We start from the raw sequence: 15,377 nt of genomic DNA, 5'->3' as shown, positions 1-15,377 counted from the left end.
TGGGACACGTGATTGAATTACCCGGAAAAAAACTGCAAGTGTGAGCCAATGGCGTGCTGCGTCGACGCGACTATTTAAATATTCATGAACCCACACCGGGGTGTCTGTATGTTGTTGACTGTCTGTCCGACATTGTCCTCGCTGGACCAGCGCTATTATTGACGGACAATCCCCGTCTGTTGACAGTTTTTTGTCCCTTGACATAAACATGTCTTCGCTACTTAAGCCGTTTTCGGTACGCGAGGGCCCATGCGAGAGGCACGCTGGCAACAGTGGATGCCTGACCACATCACTGACACCCCCAACCCAATGTTTGGGTTCTCGGAATGCCGCGGCGGGGTTGAGCCCTCTACCCGTCGCCGGTTACCAGGCGTATGGAGCAAGGCGAACCCTGGCAGCGGCTTCAATCGGAGGAAGGAAATTGACCCACCCGGGGAAGGCAATTCTTGCAGGTATACTTGCAGAATAGGATTCCCCAGTATGTCTATAACCATGTCTGCCCCATCACTAGCAACCGAATCACCTCGGTCTGTCGCCGATTAAGCTGCTCAACCGAACTAGGTCGAAAACGCACTAAGGAATCAACTGATGCAATGTAATATCGGTTTTCTGTTATTACAATGTATCATCTATCTATCTTTCATTAGTGTATCAGAATACATTGATCACACTCTGTGTGATCAATGCATTCATTTATAACTTATTCGTTCCCTGCTTAGGATCTGTGGATGCATCTTAAATGATTAATTACCTAGACAATGAAGTGCATGTATCTAAGTCACTGACATCCAAAGCGACAGACAGTGAAACTGAAGTAGCTCCCCTGTCATTATGTAGACATATCGGTCATACGTCCCTATTATATATATATATTTTTAACGTCTCAATGCCTAAGTGCAGCCAACCAATGAAAGATGGCTGTAATAATAGAACAGAATATCTGACAGTCATCAGCACAGTCCAAGTGCTGATGCTGATGGGCAGTCGGACCATCACCTAAAGCAGGGCTATTCAACCTCCTTAACAAGTGGGCCAAAAAGGAAAACCACTGGTGGTTCATGGGCCGCACATACAAAACTTATGTCAATTAATCTAATTAAGTAAATCGTACTTAAATTAGTGTTAACTTAATATATATAGAACTGCTAAATGGAATAAAGCAGACGCATTCCTTTCTTTTTCACTTCTAATTGCATCATTATAACAATTTTTGACCTTACATATTTTGGACACGCAACCTCTTGCGGGCCAGAAAATAAATAAGAAGGGCCGTATTCGGCCCGCGGGCCGCTAGTTGAATAGGCCTGACCTAAAGCATACCTGAAGGACTTGGGCCCGATCCTGCAGATTTTCCCTCTACAACATCTGCAGGATCCGGCCCTTCCTCGCAAGGGAAGCAGCTCAGCTCCTGCTCCAAGCGCTTGTCATCTCCCGTATCGACTACTGAAACTTGGTCCTGGCTGGGCTCCCTTCCTCAGCGATTAAACCTTTGCAGTTTATCCATGGAGCTGCAGCAAGCCTCGTGTTCAACCTACCTAAATTCTTCCATGTGAACCCCCCTTTTCCGGGGCCTCCACTGGCTTCCCTATTTATATAGAACTTTTAATACAAGAGGCAGATTCAAGGTGATTCACATAGAAACATGGTCAGACAATAAAATGAATAAAAGGTATATACGTACCTACCTTATAGATATATGCGTTAAATGTTTAGCAGAAAGCTTTCGCAAACATACAATAAATTTAAGTAATAAAAGAAAAAAGTACATTAAATAAAATAAAGGCAAAGTAAAAAAAGTGAAAGTAGCAGAAAGCTAAAGCAAACATAAAAGTCTTCAGTCTTGTTTTAAAAGTGGTCAGAGTTGGGGCAAGTCTTAAATCCTCAGGGAGATTATTCCATCTATTTGTTGCATAGTAACTAAATCCTGCTTTCCCATGTTTCGTTTTTACTCTGGGGATAATTAACAGATTGGTCTCAGAAGATCTAAGTGGTCTAAAAGGTTTATGTAGTGGAAGCATATCAGTTATATACTTTGACCCTAAACCATGTAGGGATTAATAAGTGAGCAGTATGATTTGAAAGCAAATTCTCTTGAAAAACAGGGAGCCAATGTAACAAATTAAGAATTGGTGCAATATGTTAAAAAATGTTGGTCTTTGTTAGAACTCTAGCGGCTGGATTTTGACAAACTGCAGCTGCTGTAGTTGTTAACTTTCACTAACTTAGAGGTTAGTGTTAACTAGTCAATACTCCAGTTAGAGTCCTTCTCGACCTCATATTTTGCTAAAGGATGGGTTTTCATCCTCAACACTTTCACCCAAGCTCAAAGTGTTTGATAGCTAGACTGGCAGTTGACCATCACAGGCCAAACCCATGGATGTATAACTAGCTATAGTACCATGCGCTTCGGGTGAAAGTGGAAAAGTGACACAAACCTGAGCCCTTGTTCCCGGACGGTGTGTGAGGGTCAGGACAGTGGACAAGATGAAACCCATTAGGAAATGGATAGCTGAGGAGCATAAGAAGGAGCTGATCCTACTCTTCAAAGTGTCATCTCCAATTGTAAGATTGAATTCACTTGTAAATGGAGCTCCGGTTGGTCATTTTACGAATTTGTACAGAGCATTTGTTTCTCCTCGTAACAAATGCTTTTAAACATATCAGATTTGGTGGTAATACTTTACAATATAGGATCATTAATCAGATATTGTAGACATGATAACTAACTAACCATCAACTAAGACAGTTAACTAATGGTTGGTCTTCATGTTTTGATGTATAAATGATTTAATATGTTTAGTGTTAGTGGTTAGGGTTAACCCAACCTTAACCCTAACCCGCTAATAGTATATAATAAAGATTATTACTGTGCTAATGTTAATTAATGTAGCCTTATTTTAAAGTGCTACCGATTTTATAATAATTATTAAGCTTGATATTTTTTAGAACCGTAATAATATTCTTCTTCTTAATAATAATAGTAATAATAATAAAAAACAACGATCAGTCAAATAAGAATTATTCATAGGTCTATTTTTCCTTGTTTATTGTATGTAATAGGACTGGTAGTATAGGCTTGCATATAAAAGGGGACCATTACTAATAAATCATCAACATCCACCAACATTACCATGGCTAATGTTTAAACCTGCACTGGGTAACTTTCTGAACCTATATTTGGTTCAAACCTATTTTTATGAATAAAGAACCCTAATGAAGGCTCAACTTATCCATTTATATCCTCTCGCTGTGTTCGCTGTGGCCATCTGAACACATGTGATGGCTGCCGTAAAAACCTTACACAGTGCAGGATTAGTGTATGCCCTTGCTTTGATTAAAGTGTTTTAATAATCAAGATTTATCGTCAAAACACTTTCAGAATTGTTGTTTGCATGAGTAGATCTTGTAAATATACTTCCCCCTAAATGTTGGACTATTATCTTTACTGATCAATTTATTATTAAATTATTCTAGTTGGATAGATGCCATGGTGTTGTAAATCCACACCATACGTTTATAAACCACCCTACTCTTCTTAGTTCCTTTCACAGTTGATGACCTTTCTAATCGGTTTTGTCAGTATGGTGTTCTGTGGCCACCTTGGAAATAACGAGCTGAATGCTGTAGCATTGGCGATATCGGTAAGAAAATAGTGCCTTTAACCTAAATAACAACCTTTTCCACATAGTCAATCACTGCAAACAGATGTTTTCTGTCTTCTACGTTTGTTTATGTCGAATTCGTGGTTGCAATGATGTTTTATTGAACTTCTATACAGGTAATAAACGTCACTGGTATCAGCATTGGGTTTGGACTGTCTTCGACCTGTGATACTCTCATGTCTCAGGTAGAGGGCACTAGTAGACATCATCATTTTATATAAATTATCCATACAAAATTGTCAATGTTTATAATATTATCATGATTTCAGAGATGTTATTTTGATATTCACTATTTACCACAGACCTTTGGTAGTGGGAATTTCAAGCAAGTGGGAGTCATTCTCCAAAGAGGAATCCTCATCCTGCTATTGGCCTGTTTCCCCTGCTGGGCGGTTCTTATCAACACACAGTCCATTTTAATTGCTGTCAGACAGAGTGTTACAATTGCCAGGTCAATAACATGATCAATTCGCTTACGTTGAATGGCAGATAGACCGAAACTGTGTTGATGCATATATTTTAAAATGACCGCAAAAGTCTTCATCAACACACCCGAGGTCCCAATGTGTAACATTTAGCCCCTTCCAGTAATTAGGCGGGAGACTTTCAGAATAAAAAAAGAACTCAGCGTAGCTCAGCTGTGTGGGGGGCATCAGTGGAGGGGTTTTGGGATTGTAAAATGAGAAACGTAGGATGTTATTGTAAACAAAAAGAGAGGTGTGGGCTGGCCAGCAGTTATTATTTATAGAATATATCAGTTATTGTATGTGATTTTATTGATACAATTATTGAAATCGTCATTAATCAGCATTGACTACAGATATGTCCATTAAGCTACGAACCTTCACATTAATGACATTTCTTTTTTATAGATTATCCCAGCTGTATGTGGAAATCGTCATGCCTTCTCTGCCAGTAGGTTCTGTTTGCACGTTTGCACAACCCCTCTAGGTTCAAGAGCTAACTAACATACCGTCACCTAAATTATTCATGTTTAATTCCTCGTCATAATGTGATCTCAGCTGTGTTTCATGTTTTTCAGGCTACTTTTATGTACCTTCTACAGGGACGATATCTCCAGAATCAGGTCATCGATTATGTTAACCTGAGAGAACTGGAATTCACCAGACTATGCTCAAACACTAACATACTGTACCAATATAGAGAATTTGTAGGTATTATGATGCCCTTGTTTCTGATAGGGTTTGATTCCTACATTTTTTGTTGACCCATATCCTTTGTTACTGTTTGTGTTGACCTGCAGGGCATCATGTGGCCCCAGGTGATAACTGGGGCCATTGTGAATGTTGCAAATGTACTCATCAATTACATTTTCCTCAATGTGCTGGATATGGGTGTTGCGTAAGTAAATAATTTGAATCCAGTTTCTAAAATGTGCAGATATCTAGTGATAATGGTACAGGATTTAGGGAGGTTCTAAAGCTTATTCTGTTTGCAAGCATCATTTAAATAACGTGTGTATAACATGTTCGGCTGGATTCTCTCTGTGCTGTGCTTGCACCTTCTGAAGAGGCTCAGCTGCAGCCAATGCGATATCGCAGTACGCTCTGGCCGCATTCCTGTTCATCTACATCAACTGCCGGGGACTGCACCGGGCTACATGGGCAGGTCAGCCCTCTCTCTGATTCCTCACTGCCTCAGTGAGTATCTCCACTCACAACCGACACCTGCTCTCACCCTGGTCCACTCCGTAGCATGAGAACGACCACACCTTATCCAGGGGTTTGCTCCGGTGGAGGTGCTCTCTACTTCCTGCACAGGTCCAGAACCTTCGCGTCACTGAGGTGACGTTCAATGTCCCTGCCGCTTTTTAGGTCCAGAGCGTCTAGAGGCACTCTATCCTTGCCCATTCGGATTGTATCTGTACATTATTCATGGTAAACCATTGGAGGCAGTCTTGGAACATGTGTGTCTTCATCTTTCCTCCGTCCCCAGACCTGTTGGCCCTTCTGTCATGCCCATACAAGGGTATGGTGCCACACCATTGAATCTTGGTCAAACGTCACCTCTTCAAACCATTTGTTACAGACACGATGTTCACAACAAACCCTAAACTCAGCTGGTAAACCTTAAACTCATTTTGTTGACCCCTAGGTTGGTCCCCTGACTGTCTGCAGGAGTGGGGGTCCTTCATCCAGATCGCCATTCCCAGCATGTTGATGCACTGTTTGGCCTGGTGGGTCTATGAGGCGGGAGGCTTCCTCACGGGCCTCATCAGCGAAGTGGAGCTAGGCGCTCAGGCTATCGTCTACGAAATAGCAGCTTTTGTTTATATGGTAATCTCAACAGGCACTATCTGATATCAGTGCTTCCCTGGACATTTTATTTTCCATTGGCCACACACTTTGGGCAGTGAGCAAAACATTTTTAGATCATAAACAGAGGGGTTCCCACACATCAACTTGGAGGCGATACTGGGTCTCCTCCCACGATACACAGGATATGCAGTAGGCCCCAAGTCTCAAAGTGGGCCTGGAATTGCTCAAATTGTGGTTCATGCTTTGGTCCAGATCCCAACGGGAGTGTCTGTGGCGGCCAGTGTGCGTGTCGGAAACGCCCTCGGTGCTGGAAATACGGAACAGGCCATAATGTCTTCCAAGCTCTACGTCATTGTCGGAGGTATGTGTGAAACCCAACTATATATAAACTGGTCCCTCATATATGTGTCATTCTCATCTTGGTGTTTAATATTTGCAATATTATATTGCCCCTTATTGCCCATTTCAACTATTACCTCCCATTTCCACCCTAACCTCCCTGATAGCTATAGCGGCATGCATTACTGCAGTTGTACTCGGAGTCTCGAAGGACGTGATTGGATACATTTTCACTACAGACCCGTTAGTAAAAAAACATCATCATTATGTTAATACACCACAGGGACTGTCTATTGCACAAAATCAAAAACCCTAACTGCAATCGTTCATGTATTAACTCCAATAAAGAGACATTATATTGACTCTGATGAAATGTCTCATGATTTTTATCAACTTTATGTTTGGCAATCAATCAGTAGCATTCAATATGCACGTGAATATTTACAATTTAAAGTTGCATGAAAATTTCACAAGCAGTAAATTTACATTTTATGGAGATTATCTTCTTTGTATAGATGTTTACTTTTCTTCCTTTGTTTGGGGTCCTTTAGAAAAATTGTTCAGCGGGTTGGTGATGTCATGATCTTGTATGGCTTTGTACATGTCGCTGAAACCATTGCGGTGAGCTCTCATAAAAGCATAATAAAGTGTACCTTCCAACCAGAAATGATAACCTTGTAAATAAAAGGTTATCAAAAAAGTGCAGCAAACCAATGAAAGATGGCTGTAATAATAGAACGTTCAAGAACAGGGCTGGGGACATTTTACTTAATGTCCCCGGCCCATGACCTGACGTGACTAAGTTTGATGTCAACAGTGTGTGACGTAAAGGGACTTATTTACCTTCCTCAGAATGTGACATAAAGTGACATATTTTAATGTCCCAACAATGTTACATAAACTGCTTTTATTGTCCTCAGAATTTGATATAAAGTGACTGTTTTGAATGCCTGCAGGGTGTGACTGGAGGTGTAATCCGGGGTGTAGGAAAGCAGAAGGTTGGTGCACTGTGCAATATGGTGGGGTACTACGTCTTTGGATTACCAATTGGAATTTTGCTCATGTTCCCAGCTGGATTGGGTATTGTAGGTAAGGATGAGTTAGGTATTCTGACTGACTGGTATAGTGACTGACTGTTGAACCAAATTACCGAAACTTGTCAGCTATTTTGACCCTTTTTCTTTCTTTTCAGGTTTGTGGTTAGGACTATTTGTTTGCGTTGCAATAGAGAGTGGTTTCTATTTAGTGTATCTGCCCAAAATGGACTGGCAGAAAGTCACCAAAGAGGTTGGTACTAGAAACATGAATGTACGATGTAAAAATATATTATGCAGATGATTAATTGTGGTTCTTGTCTCTGAAAAGGCATTAGTGAGAGCAGGTGCACACCTAACAGATAGAAAGGAGAATCCTGTAATGGAGCACAAGGGTAAAATGACTTTGATCTGTCTTTTTGATTTTGTGTGGTTACAAGGCACGCACTGCATTGTTATTCAAATTCTGACTTATCTTCCACCTAATTTTGGAACTGTATCTCCTCCTCTAGTTGAATCTTTACATTGTTGTCACCAATCCATCTGGGTCTGTTAGCATACAACAAGCTTGATACAGCTGCGTGCAAATGTCTCGATATAACTTCTTGCAATTGTCCTCCAGATTGTTGGCTGGATAAGGTCTGTGAGACAGACCAGGGGAAGGCCTCTGGGGCTGCCGATCCAGGAGCCACTCAGGTAACCCCAGAGCAGGGAGCCAGTGGAGCAGTGGTCCTCACAGTCAGGCAGCTGGCTGTACGCCGGGGCCTGGCCCTGCTGCTCATGTCCCTCCTACTGGCTGCTGGAGTCCTGACCAACGAGATGCTCCTCAGGTTTTTACAATTGACCTGAATGACAGAACTGCTCATCGCTCCTGGTCGACCACAGAAATGCTGTGGTCAGAAATAAACTCCCGTTCCCTTTTTTGGGCAGAAAGTTAAACTCTGATACCTACATTAAATGCAGTACCCTCATACTTTGTGTAATATATTGCCATCCATACTACAAACAACCTAACATCACATTCATATTATTGGTGTGTTTGCTCGAACCGCAATGTTTTTAATTGTGCCTTATTATTCCAACTCCTTCTTCTGCTTGACGTTCTCCATTATTCGGAAATGTTTTAGAGGTATCAAACCCAACAAATGCCAAAATGTTGGGAATTTTGCCTCTATGTCTCTTGCTGATTTAGCTTTTTTGCTGAATAAATATTTCCCATAGGGATACATTGAAAAGATAAAAGTCTGCAGATGGGTGTAGGGCGAATATAATGCCCGGTTCCCTAAAGCCTTTACAATGACCTTACCCAAACCAGCAAGAACGGCCTAGCAATGCAGCAATGCACCAGTATATTAGCTTTAGCATTTTAGCAAAAGTGTTGTGCATGAACCAGTAAGGGCTGGCAGCCAGGTATCAAATAGAGAGAATCCGGTACCTTCTAGTCATAGTATGTCATTTGTAGAGAGAGAGAACGTCTCACACATTAACACAAATGTCATAGGTCAGGTAAATCACCACAAAGGTAAATGTGTCACTCGAAACGTGCCTGAGCAAGACAAAGGAGCTGTGTCCTCACATCGTCCAGAGAATAATGTTCATGTTATGAGACAGGATGTAACCAGCTTCCACAACTTTATACATATCCTTATGACTTCAGCTGATGATCTCCGTAACACCACAGAGATTTATTGCAAATAACATGAATCAACAAAACATTTAAACATAAATAGTAAACAATTCAGGCATGTTTAATATGTATGCTCTCTACATTGTAGCATTTATTCCATGGGTTGGATCTGTTAAACAGGTCCTGTCTTACACTAACACTGCTAGATATTAAGCTGTGTGGTTGTGTGCGTGTTTGGATGCGTCCCATTCCAAATGCAAGTGTTATGGATGTGTATGGATGGTGAATATCACGATGTATACAGTATCAACACATTTTGGTAAATATGCACAAAGGTGTTGTGTGATTTGTCTAAATATGGGAGACTATAAATGTACACTCTAAAAAGTGTTTACTGCGAATTGTTCTTTCCATAAAGAAAGCAGAGCAAACAATTTATAACTAGTCTTATATCCGTTGACACTGGTTTACATATTTCTGTGAATGGCATATTTCAGAATGGCATATTTCCTCATGCGGATTGCTCATTAAATGTTAGAGAACTGCATTTGGTTTGCAAGTTACTCTGCTTCGTTGGTGTCAAGTTACTCATCAGAGGTGAATGAGTGGAGCAAATGTGGGACGCCTGCGGACAGAACTTATGCGATCTTGCATGTACGCACGCACGCATGCACGCACGCGCCTGCGCAGTCCGCACTCCACGTGTGGCACAGAGGAACACAATCAATTTCACATAAAAGCTGTCTCAGGTTTTACCAATTGGGCTATACTTCCTAGCACTGATGCAGAGCAAGCAAAAAAAAGACGCTTTCTAAGGATAAGGAATAATCTCTATTTTTGTGCTATATTTGGCTGTTTAATTTTCCTCTGTGATATTTGACATCAATGAGATTTAACCATAGACGACGTCTAGGGTCACACCCACCGGGGGGAATATAATGCATGACCCAGTTCCGTTATGGGGTTGAATTGCACAATTTAAAGGGAACGGGATTGACGTTAGGATTGCGAGAAAATCACACACACAAACTCAACCATGCAGGAAAAAAGACACAGAAAAATACAGAATTGACAGGACTTACACGTTGTTAAAATGTATGATCTAAACAATAAAAACCTAGATATTTTACGAATAGTAATTAAGAACCTAAATCCACAACGTTCATACAACTGTCATGTGTCTCGGTATGACGACAGGTTTTAAACGAGATTGTAACTAATCAAGAAAGTTGGGTTTTAAATTAACCTTTACAAAAATGCATTCAGCCTATAGTTTATTTATTGTATTTAGAAAATTCAGATCACCAGACCATGGATGCGATTGGTTATGAAAAATGTCATGCTGGGACACGTGATTGAATTACCCGAAAAAAACTGCAAGTGTGAGCCAATGGCGTGCTGCGTCGACGCGACTACTATTTTAATATTCATGAACCCACACCGTGGTGTCTGTATGTTGTTGACTGTCTGTCCGACATTGTCCTCGCTGGACCAGCGCTATTATTGACGGACAATCCCCGTATGTTGACAGTTTTTTGTCCCTTGACATAAACATGTCTTCGCTACTGAAGCCGTTTTCGGTACGCGAGGGCCCATGCGAGAGGCACGCTGGCAACAGTGGATGCCTGACCACATCACTGACACCCCCAACCCAATGTTTGGGTTCTCGGAATGCCGCGGCGGGGTTGAGCCCTCTACCCGTCGCCGGTTACCAGGCGTATGGAGCAAGGCGAACCCTGGCAGCGGCTTCAATCGGAGGAAGGAAATCGACCCACCCGGGGAAGGCAATTCTTGCAGGTATACTTGCAGAATAGGATTCCCCAGTATGTCTAACCATGTCTGCCCCATCACTAGCAACCGAATCACCTCGGTCTGTCGCCGATTAAGCTGCTCAACCGAACTAGGTCGAAAACGCACTAAGGAATCAACTGATGCAATGTAATATCGGTTTTCTGTTATTACAATGTATCATCTATCTATCTTTCATTAGTGTATCAGAATACATTCATTTATAACTTATTCGTTCCCTGCTTAGGATCTGTGGATGCATCTTAAATGATTAATTACCTAGACAATGAAGTGCATGTATCTAAGTCACTGACATCCAAAGCGACAGACAGTGAAACTGAAGTAGCTCCCCTGTCATTATGTAGACATATCGGTCATACGTCCCTATTATATATATATATTTTTAACGTCTCAATGCCTAAGTGCAGCCAACCAATGAAAGATGGCTGTAATAATAGAACGTTCAAGAACAGATCTTCCCACCATGTGGACAGATAAACACAGCCACTCCCTGGCTCTCTCTCCCTTACAGGCGGTATCGCAGGAGGCATAGAGATCTGCATCACCTTCCCCACGGAGTATGTGAAGACCCAGCTGCAGCTGGATGGGAGGGCCAACCCACCCAGATACAGAGGCATCGGTAGGACATCTTACACCTACTCCGCTCTCCACCACAATATGTATGCATGCGTTCGTTGTGTCGCATGGTTCAGACACTGTATTGCTGGCTGCACTAATGTCGACGCATGGCTTTGCCAGCTGTAGTTGCATGGTGTTGCAGAATGAATGCCTTCGCATCGCAGTGGGGAAGCAATTTATTGCTGCTAGGTACGTACATCGATGGATGCATGCATCGTATCTGCCGAGGGATCTATCGCTGGAGCCGTTGTGGCTCAGGGTGTATGCGTTGTGTGTCGCAGGGTGCAGTGAAAGATGGTTTGTGTGTGTACTTATCGATTGTAGGTGACTGTGTCAAGCTGACAGTTCAGGACCACGGCCTCAGAGGGCTGTATCGCGGCCTCAGCTCCCTGCTCTATGGATCCATCCCCAAGTCTGCAGTGAGGTCGGTGCCCAGATTGTGTGGGCCGCTTTTTTGGCACTATTACTACTCTGCCATCACTGTGACCTGCTTTTGTCAGACATACTGGATGTTGACATTCCATACAGTAAGTAGTAGCGGTAGCTTCACTCTACCTCTTCTTTTCCTCTCAGATTCGGCACCTTTGAGGTGCTGAGCAACCCGATGCGGGATGCTACCGGTCGCCTGGACAACACGCGGAGTCTGCTGTGTGGACTCGGCGCGGGGATAGCGGAGGCCGTGGTGGTGGTCTGTCCAATGGAAACACTCAAGGTGGGCGGGGCTTCTGTTCTCCTTCCTGCCTTGGTCGAGCGTCTCCATGTTGATGAATATCCTGCACTGCCTTGCAAATCTGCCGGTGGTTGGTTCAACCCTGAGACACAATTTGAGCGTTTAGCTTGTTTTGTGAGTGCATCACCAAGCCCCACTGGACGTGCATGACATCCCAACCAAGAATAATAAGGATAACCTTTGAGGCAGAATATTCTAGCAGTCAGCCTGTTCATCGACATCCAGAAAAAGGTTACTGGATCAAACCCCAATGTCCGATCTGATGGCATCCTTGAGCAAGATGCATGGCCCTACCTGCATATTAATGAATTGCATGTAAAAAAAAATGCATTCATTTATTGTGAATTGATCATTCGATTGAATTAATTAATTAAGTTTAGCCATGCGCCATGTCTATGGGTAACATCCTCCCCCAATCACCTGACAGGTGAAGCTGATCCACGACCAGTGTTCTCTGAGGCCGCGCTACAGAGGATTCTTCCATGGTGTCAGCGAGATCATCAAAGAGCAGGGTAAGACCACCCAGCTCTCCATGGGCAACATTCACCTAGCGGCCATCTTGATTGTGACTGCTACACGGGTGAGGGAAATGAACGTAGGTGGAGTAAACACCGAATGTGAGAATGCTTGTTTTCCTGCGTCGTCTTTTTTAAATTTATTTGCACCCTGGGTTTCTGGCCGGCTCTTGTGTTTGGTCAGCATGAAATGGCAGTGGAAGCTGTCTTAAATTGATTTTGTATTGATTTCTAGGTGTGAGGGGGACGTATCAGGGCCTGACTGCGACAGTGCTAAAACAAGGAAGCAACCAGGCCATCCGCTTCTATGTAATGAACTCGCTCCGGAACTGGTACAAAGGTAGCACAATTGCGCCGTACATTTTCAGTTAATATCCGTTTGTTATTAATACGTTATTATTTTTTGCAATGTGTTTGTTGGTTTATTTGCTTTTAAATAATTGTACAATTGATGTTCAAGGGGACGACCCGAGGCGGGAAATGCACCCGGTTGTCACGGCGATATTCGGAGCGACGGCCGGAGCGGCCAGCGTTTTTGGCAACACCCCGCTGGATGTGGTGAAGACGCGAATGCAGGTGAGCATCCGCCTCCACGCACCTGAAGACAACCTATCCTACCATAGGTCTTATTGTGGCGGCCTAATGTTAACACGTTGTGTGTTTTCTGTAGGGCTTGGAAGCTCATAGGTACAAGAGCACACTGGACTGTGCCTTCCAGATATTAAAACACGAAGGACCGCAAGCGTGAGTGATCCTCACCCACATCTTTTTTCCATTTAATGGTTCTATGTGTTCTATATCTATGACATGCATAAGACTGCAGGTCACTGACTGTACTTGAACCCCATCTCCCCCAGGTTCTACAAAGGCACGGTTCCCCGGCTGGGCCGAGTGTGTCTGGACGTGGCCATCGTCTTCGTCATCTACGAGGAGGTGGTCAAGCTGCTGAACAACGTGTGGAAGACCCAGTGATGGAGCGAAGCAGGTCGGAAACACAAAGAGGATTCAAAACAAAGCACAGACCAGGGATTGGAAGCAATGTCCAACCTGCCTCATTCTACTATCCTAGTATGCAGCGCCCTACTAAGCCCCATTGACAATATCAAAGCATTAGTGTGACTCAACGGCTCTCTCTAGATTATTCAATAATAATCGGGTTGTGATAGATCCGGTGAGATTGGTTACATGATCCAAGAGAAGAGTGGACAGTAAAAATCCCATTCCAAATGCATGTATTTAATAGCACGTGCATTCCACAACTCAAATGACTCTACTTTGATTGGCAGTGCAAAGGCAGGGCTTTTAAAAATAAATTTAACCGATTTTTAAACTGATCAATTTAAGTGAACAGTAATTGGCCAATTTCCTGATTCTGACGTCAACATCTAATTAGCTTATAGAATAAGGGCGCAGGATACTAAAGGGATTTTATGAGTGGTAGACTGGTTCAAAACACTGGAACTATAATGCAAACCTGCAGAAAGGAAAGTACTATCTAAAAACAACATTAACATTTTGGTGTGGATGCAGAATAATATAACCTCTAGGAAACCATGTGTGTCTTTTTCAGCAGAAATAAGACATTTCAAAATCTCACTACTTTAACAGGACTTCACTGAAGCTCTTCAAAATATTCTTTAATAACCATTGTAGGGTTACAATAATATTGCCATTTTCACACTAATTTAGTCACAATTATCTGCGTAAAATATTGTGATTTCTTCTCATTTGTATTTAGCGGCTTTGCACTGAAAAGTCCACAGATTTGTTCCCAAGATTTGGGAAGACCTTGCACAGTTTGGATCTTTAAGTAGGAAATGCAAAATAATTTTTTAGAACTCAGAGGTTATACAATGTAGGTCAAATTATACTGATGCAGGAGAGTTTTAAAATCTAAATTTCAGTTAAAAGATTGCAAAAATGTAATGGTTACTAATCTAGCCAGTTCAAACCTGCCAAAGGTTTCAGAAGGCTAATATTCATTTCAATAAAACAAACATCACAAAATTGTAACGGTATCGTGTAGCAAAATTAAGTGTTTTTAAGTTTCCATTTAATTTATTTATTTACCCATTGTTGAAGTTGAGGTTATGGTATAACGGTATTTGATAACTGGCTGTTGAATAGATAATAGGACTCTGGTCTCTTCACTCCCCTTCCATGGAGTTTAGAAAAGGTAAACCAGAAGGAGACTAAAGGAATGTGACTTATGCCCACTGAGCCACCAGGACTGTGACCATACACGGCCTTGCACTTAAGTCCTTAAATTCTCTTTGCCAAACTGCTTCGGTTCGACCCGTTACCAATGTATTTGAAGTGTTATTTCCTTCGTGCAAAAATAATATTATTTGTCCACTCTTTTCAGTGTATGTATGGTAGCACATTTGTATGTATATCTTGTTATTTTTCTACATAGGCCAAGTGCATGTATTGTCTACATTCCAGCAGCATATCAGTTACGTTTTTAAGGGTTTTCCATAAATTATGGAGATCCCTGCCTATTTTACTGGTCATTATTCATGTTTTCATTCAATGCAACACCCATTGGCATGGTTACAAGAAATAAACAAATGATCTGGTTCTGGTGAAAAAGCCTTCCCTGTTAGACTACATTGCGGACTTTGTGTTGGCCTGAGAATAAACTTGTTATAACAACAATCTGAATGCGTTTATGGATAACATTTACCACTAAAATGGTTTACTATTCCCAGTGGAGGGAAGGAGGGAGAGAGTGAGTGTGCCTGGATGAATTAAAACAGTCGTA

The 15,377-nt window shown here is 42.1% G+C and overlaps 2 protein-coding genes across 5 annotated transcripts; both read left to right on the top strand.

Annotated features, from left to right (window-relative positions):
* Positions 1-193: 193 nt before the first annotated feature.
* On the top strand, positions 194-15,273 carry slc25a1a (solute carrier family 25 member 1a). 2 transcript variants are annotated; one of them, XM_030361333.1, is made up of 9 exons: positions 194-452; positions 11,262-11,369; positions 11,693-11,792; positions 11,942-12,080; positions 12,526-12,610; positions 12,849-12,953; positions 13,074-13,189; positions 13,284-13,357; positions 13,471-15,273. In XM_030361333.1, the coding sequence occupies exons 1-9, from the start codon at positions 209-211 to the stop codon at positions 13,583-13,585; spliced, it is 1,086 nt and encodes a 361-aa protein (XP_030217193.1). In that variant the 5' UTR covers positions 194-208; the 3' UTR covers positions 13,586-15,273. The 2 variants fall into 2 exon arrangements, with proteins under 2 accessions (XP_030217193.1, XP_030217192.1); XM_030361332.1 differs by lacking the exon at positions 194-452 and adding an exon at positions 10,161-10,738.
* Positions 2,223-9,377, top strand: LOC115547258 (multidrug and toxin extrusion protein 1-like). 3 transcript variants are annotated; one of them, XM_030361330.1, is made up of 16 exons: positions 2,224-2,562; positions 3,581-3,641; positions 3,779-3,847; positions 3,965-4,113; positions 4,535-4,577; positions 4,705-4,749; positions 4,927-5,024; positions 5,194-5,291; positions 5,778-5,959; positions 6,194-6,302; positions 6,448-6,523; positions 6,832-6,901; positions 7,237-7,369; positions 7,473-7,567; positions 7,646-7,709; positions 7,937-9,377. In XM_030361330.1, the coding sequence occupies exons 2-16, from the start codon at positions 3,582-3,584 to the stop codon at positions 8,161-8,163; spliced, it is 1,518 nt and encodes a 505-aa protein (XP_030217190.1). In that variant the 5' UTR covers positions 2,224-2,562; position 3,581; the 3' UTR covers positions 8,164-9,377. The 3 variants fall into 3 exon arrangements, with proteins under 3 accessions (XP_030217189.1, XP_030217190.1, XP_030217188.1); XM_030361328.1 differs by having other exon boundaries at positions 2,225-2,562; positions 3,540-3,641; XM_030361329.1 differs by lacking the exon at positions 3,965-4,113 and having other exon boundaries at positions 2,223-2,562; positions 3,540-3,641; positions 5,194-5,323.
* Positions 15,274-15,377: the final 104 nt, after the last annotated feature.

This window comes from Gadus morhua, chromosome 7 (genome assembly GCF_902167405.1).
Source record: "Gadus morhua chromosome 7, gadMor3.0, whole genome shotgun sequence".
NCBI lineage: Eukaryota > Metazoa > Chordata > Actinopteri > Gadiformes > Gadidae > Gadus > Gadus morhua.
This window is presented reverse-complemented; position numbering and strand designations above follow the sequence as displayed.

What these genes read in the sequence shown, in the direction of transcription:
- LOC115547258 (XM_030361328.1), top strand. Translation starts at nt 2,485, where the DNA reads ATGAAACCCATTAGGAAATGGATAGCTGAGGAGCATAAGAAGGAGCTG. An exon ending in TCAAAGTGTCATCTCCAATT is followed by an intron (nt 2,563 to 3,539) that starts GTAAGATTGAAT and finishes TACTCTTCTTAG; the next exon opens with TTCCTTTCACAGTTGATGAC. An exon ending in AGCTGGATTGGGTATTGTAG is followed by an intron (nt 7,370 to 7,472) that starts GTAAGGATGAGT and finishes CTTTCTTTTCAG; the next exon opens with GTTTGTGGTTAGGACTATTT.
- slc25a1a (XM_030361333.1), top strand. Translation starts at nt 209, where the DNA reads ATGTCTTCGCTACTTAAGCCGTTTTCGGTACGCGAGGGCCCATGCGAG. An exon ending in GGGGAAGGCAATTCTTGCAG is followed by an intron (nt 453 to 11,261) that starts GTATACTTGCAG and finishes TCTCCCTTACAG; the next exon opens with GCGGTATCGCAGGAGGCATA. An exon ending in AAACACGAAGGACCGCAAGC is followed by an intron (nt 13,358 to 13,470) that starts GTGAGTGATCCT and finishes CATCTCCCCCAG; the next exon opens with GTTCTACAAAGGCACGGTTC.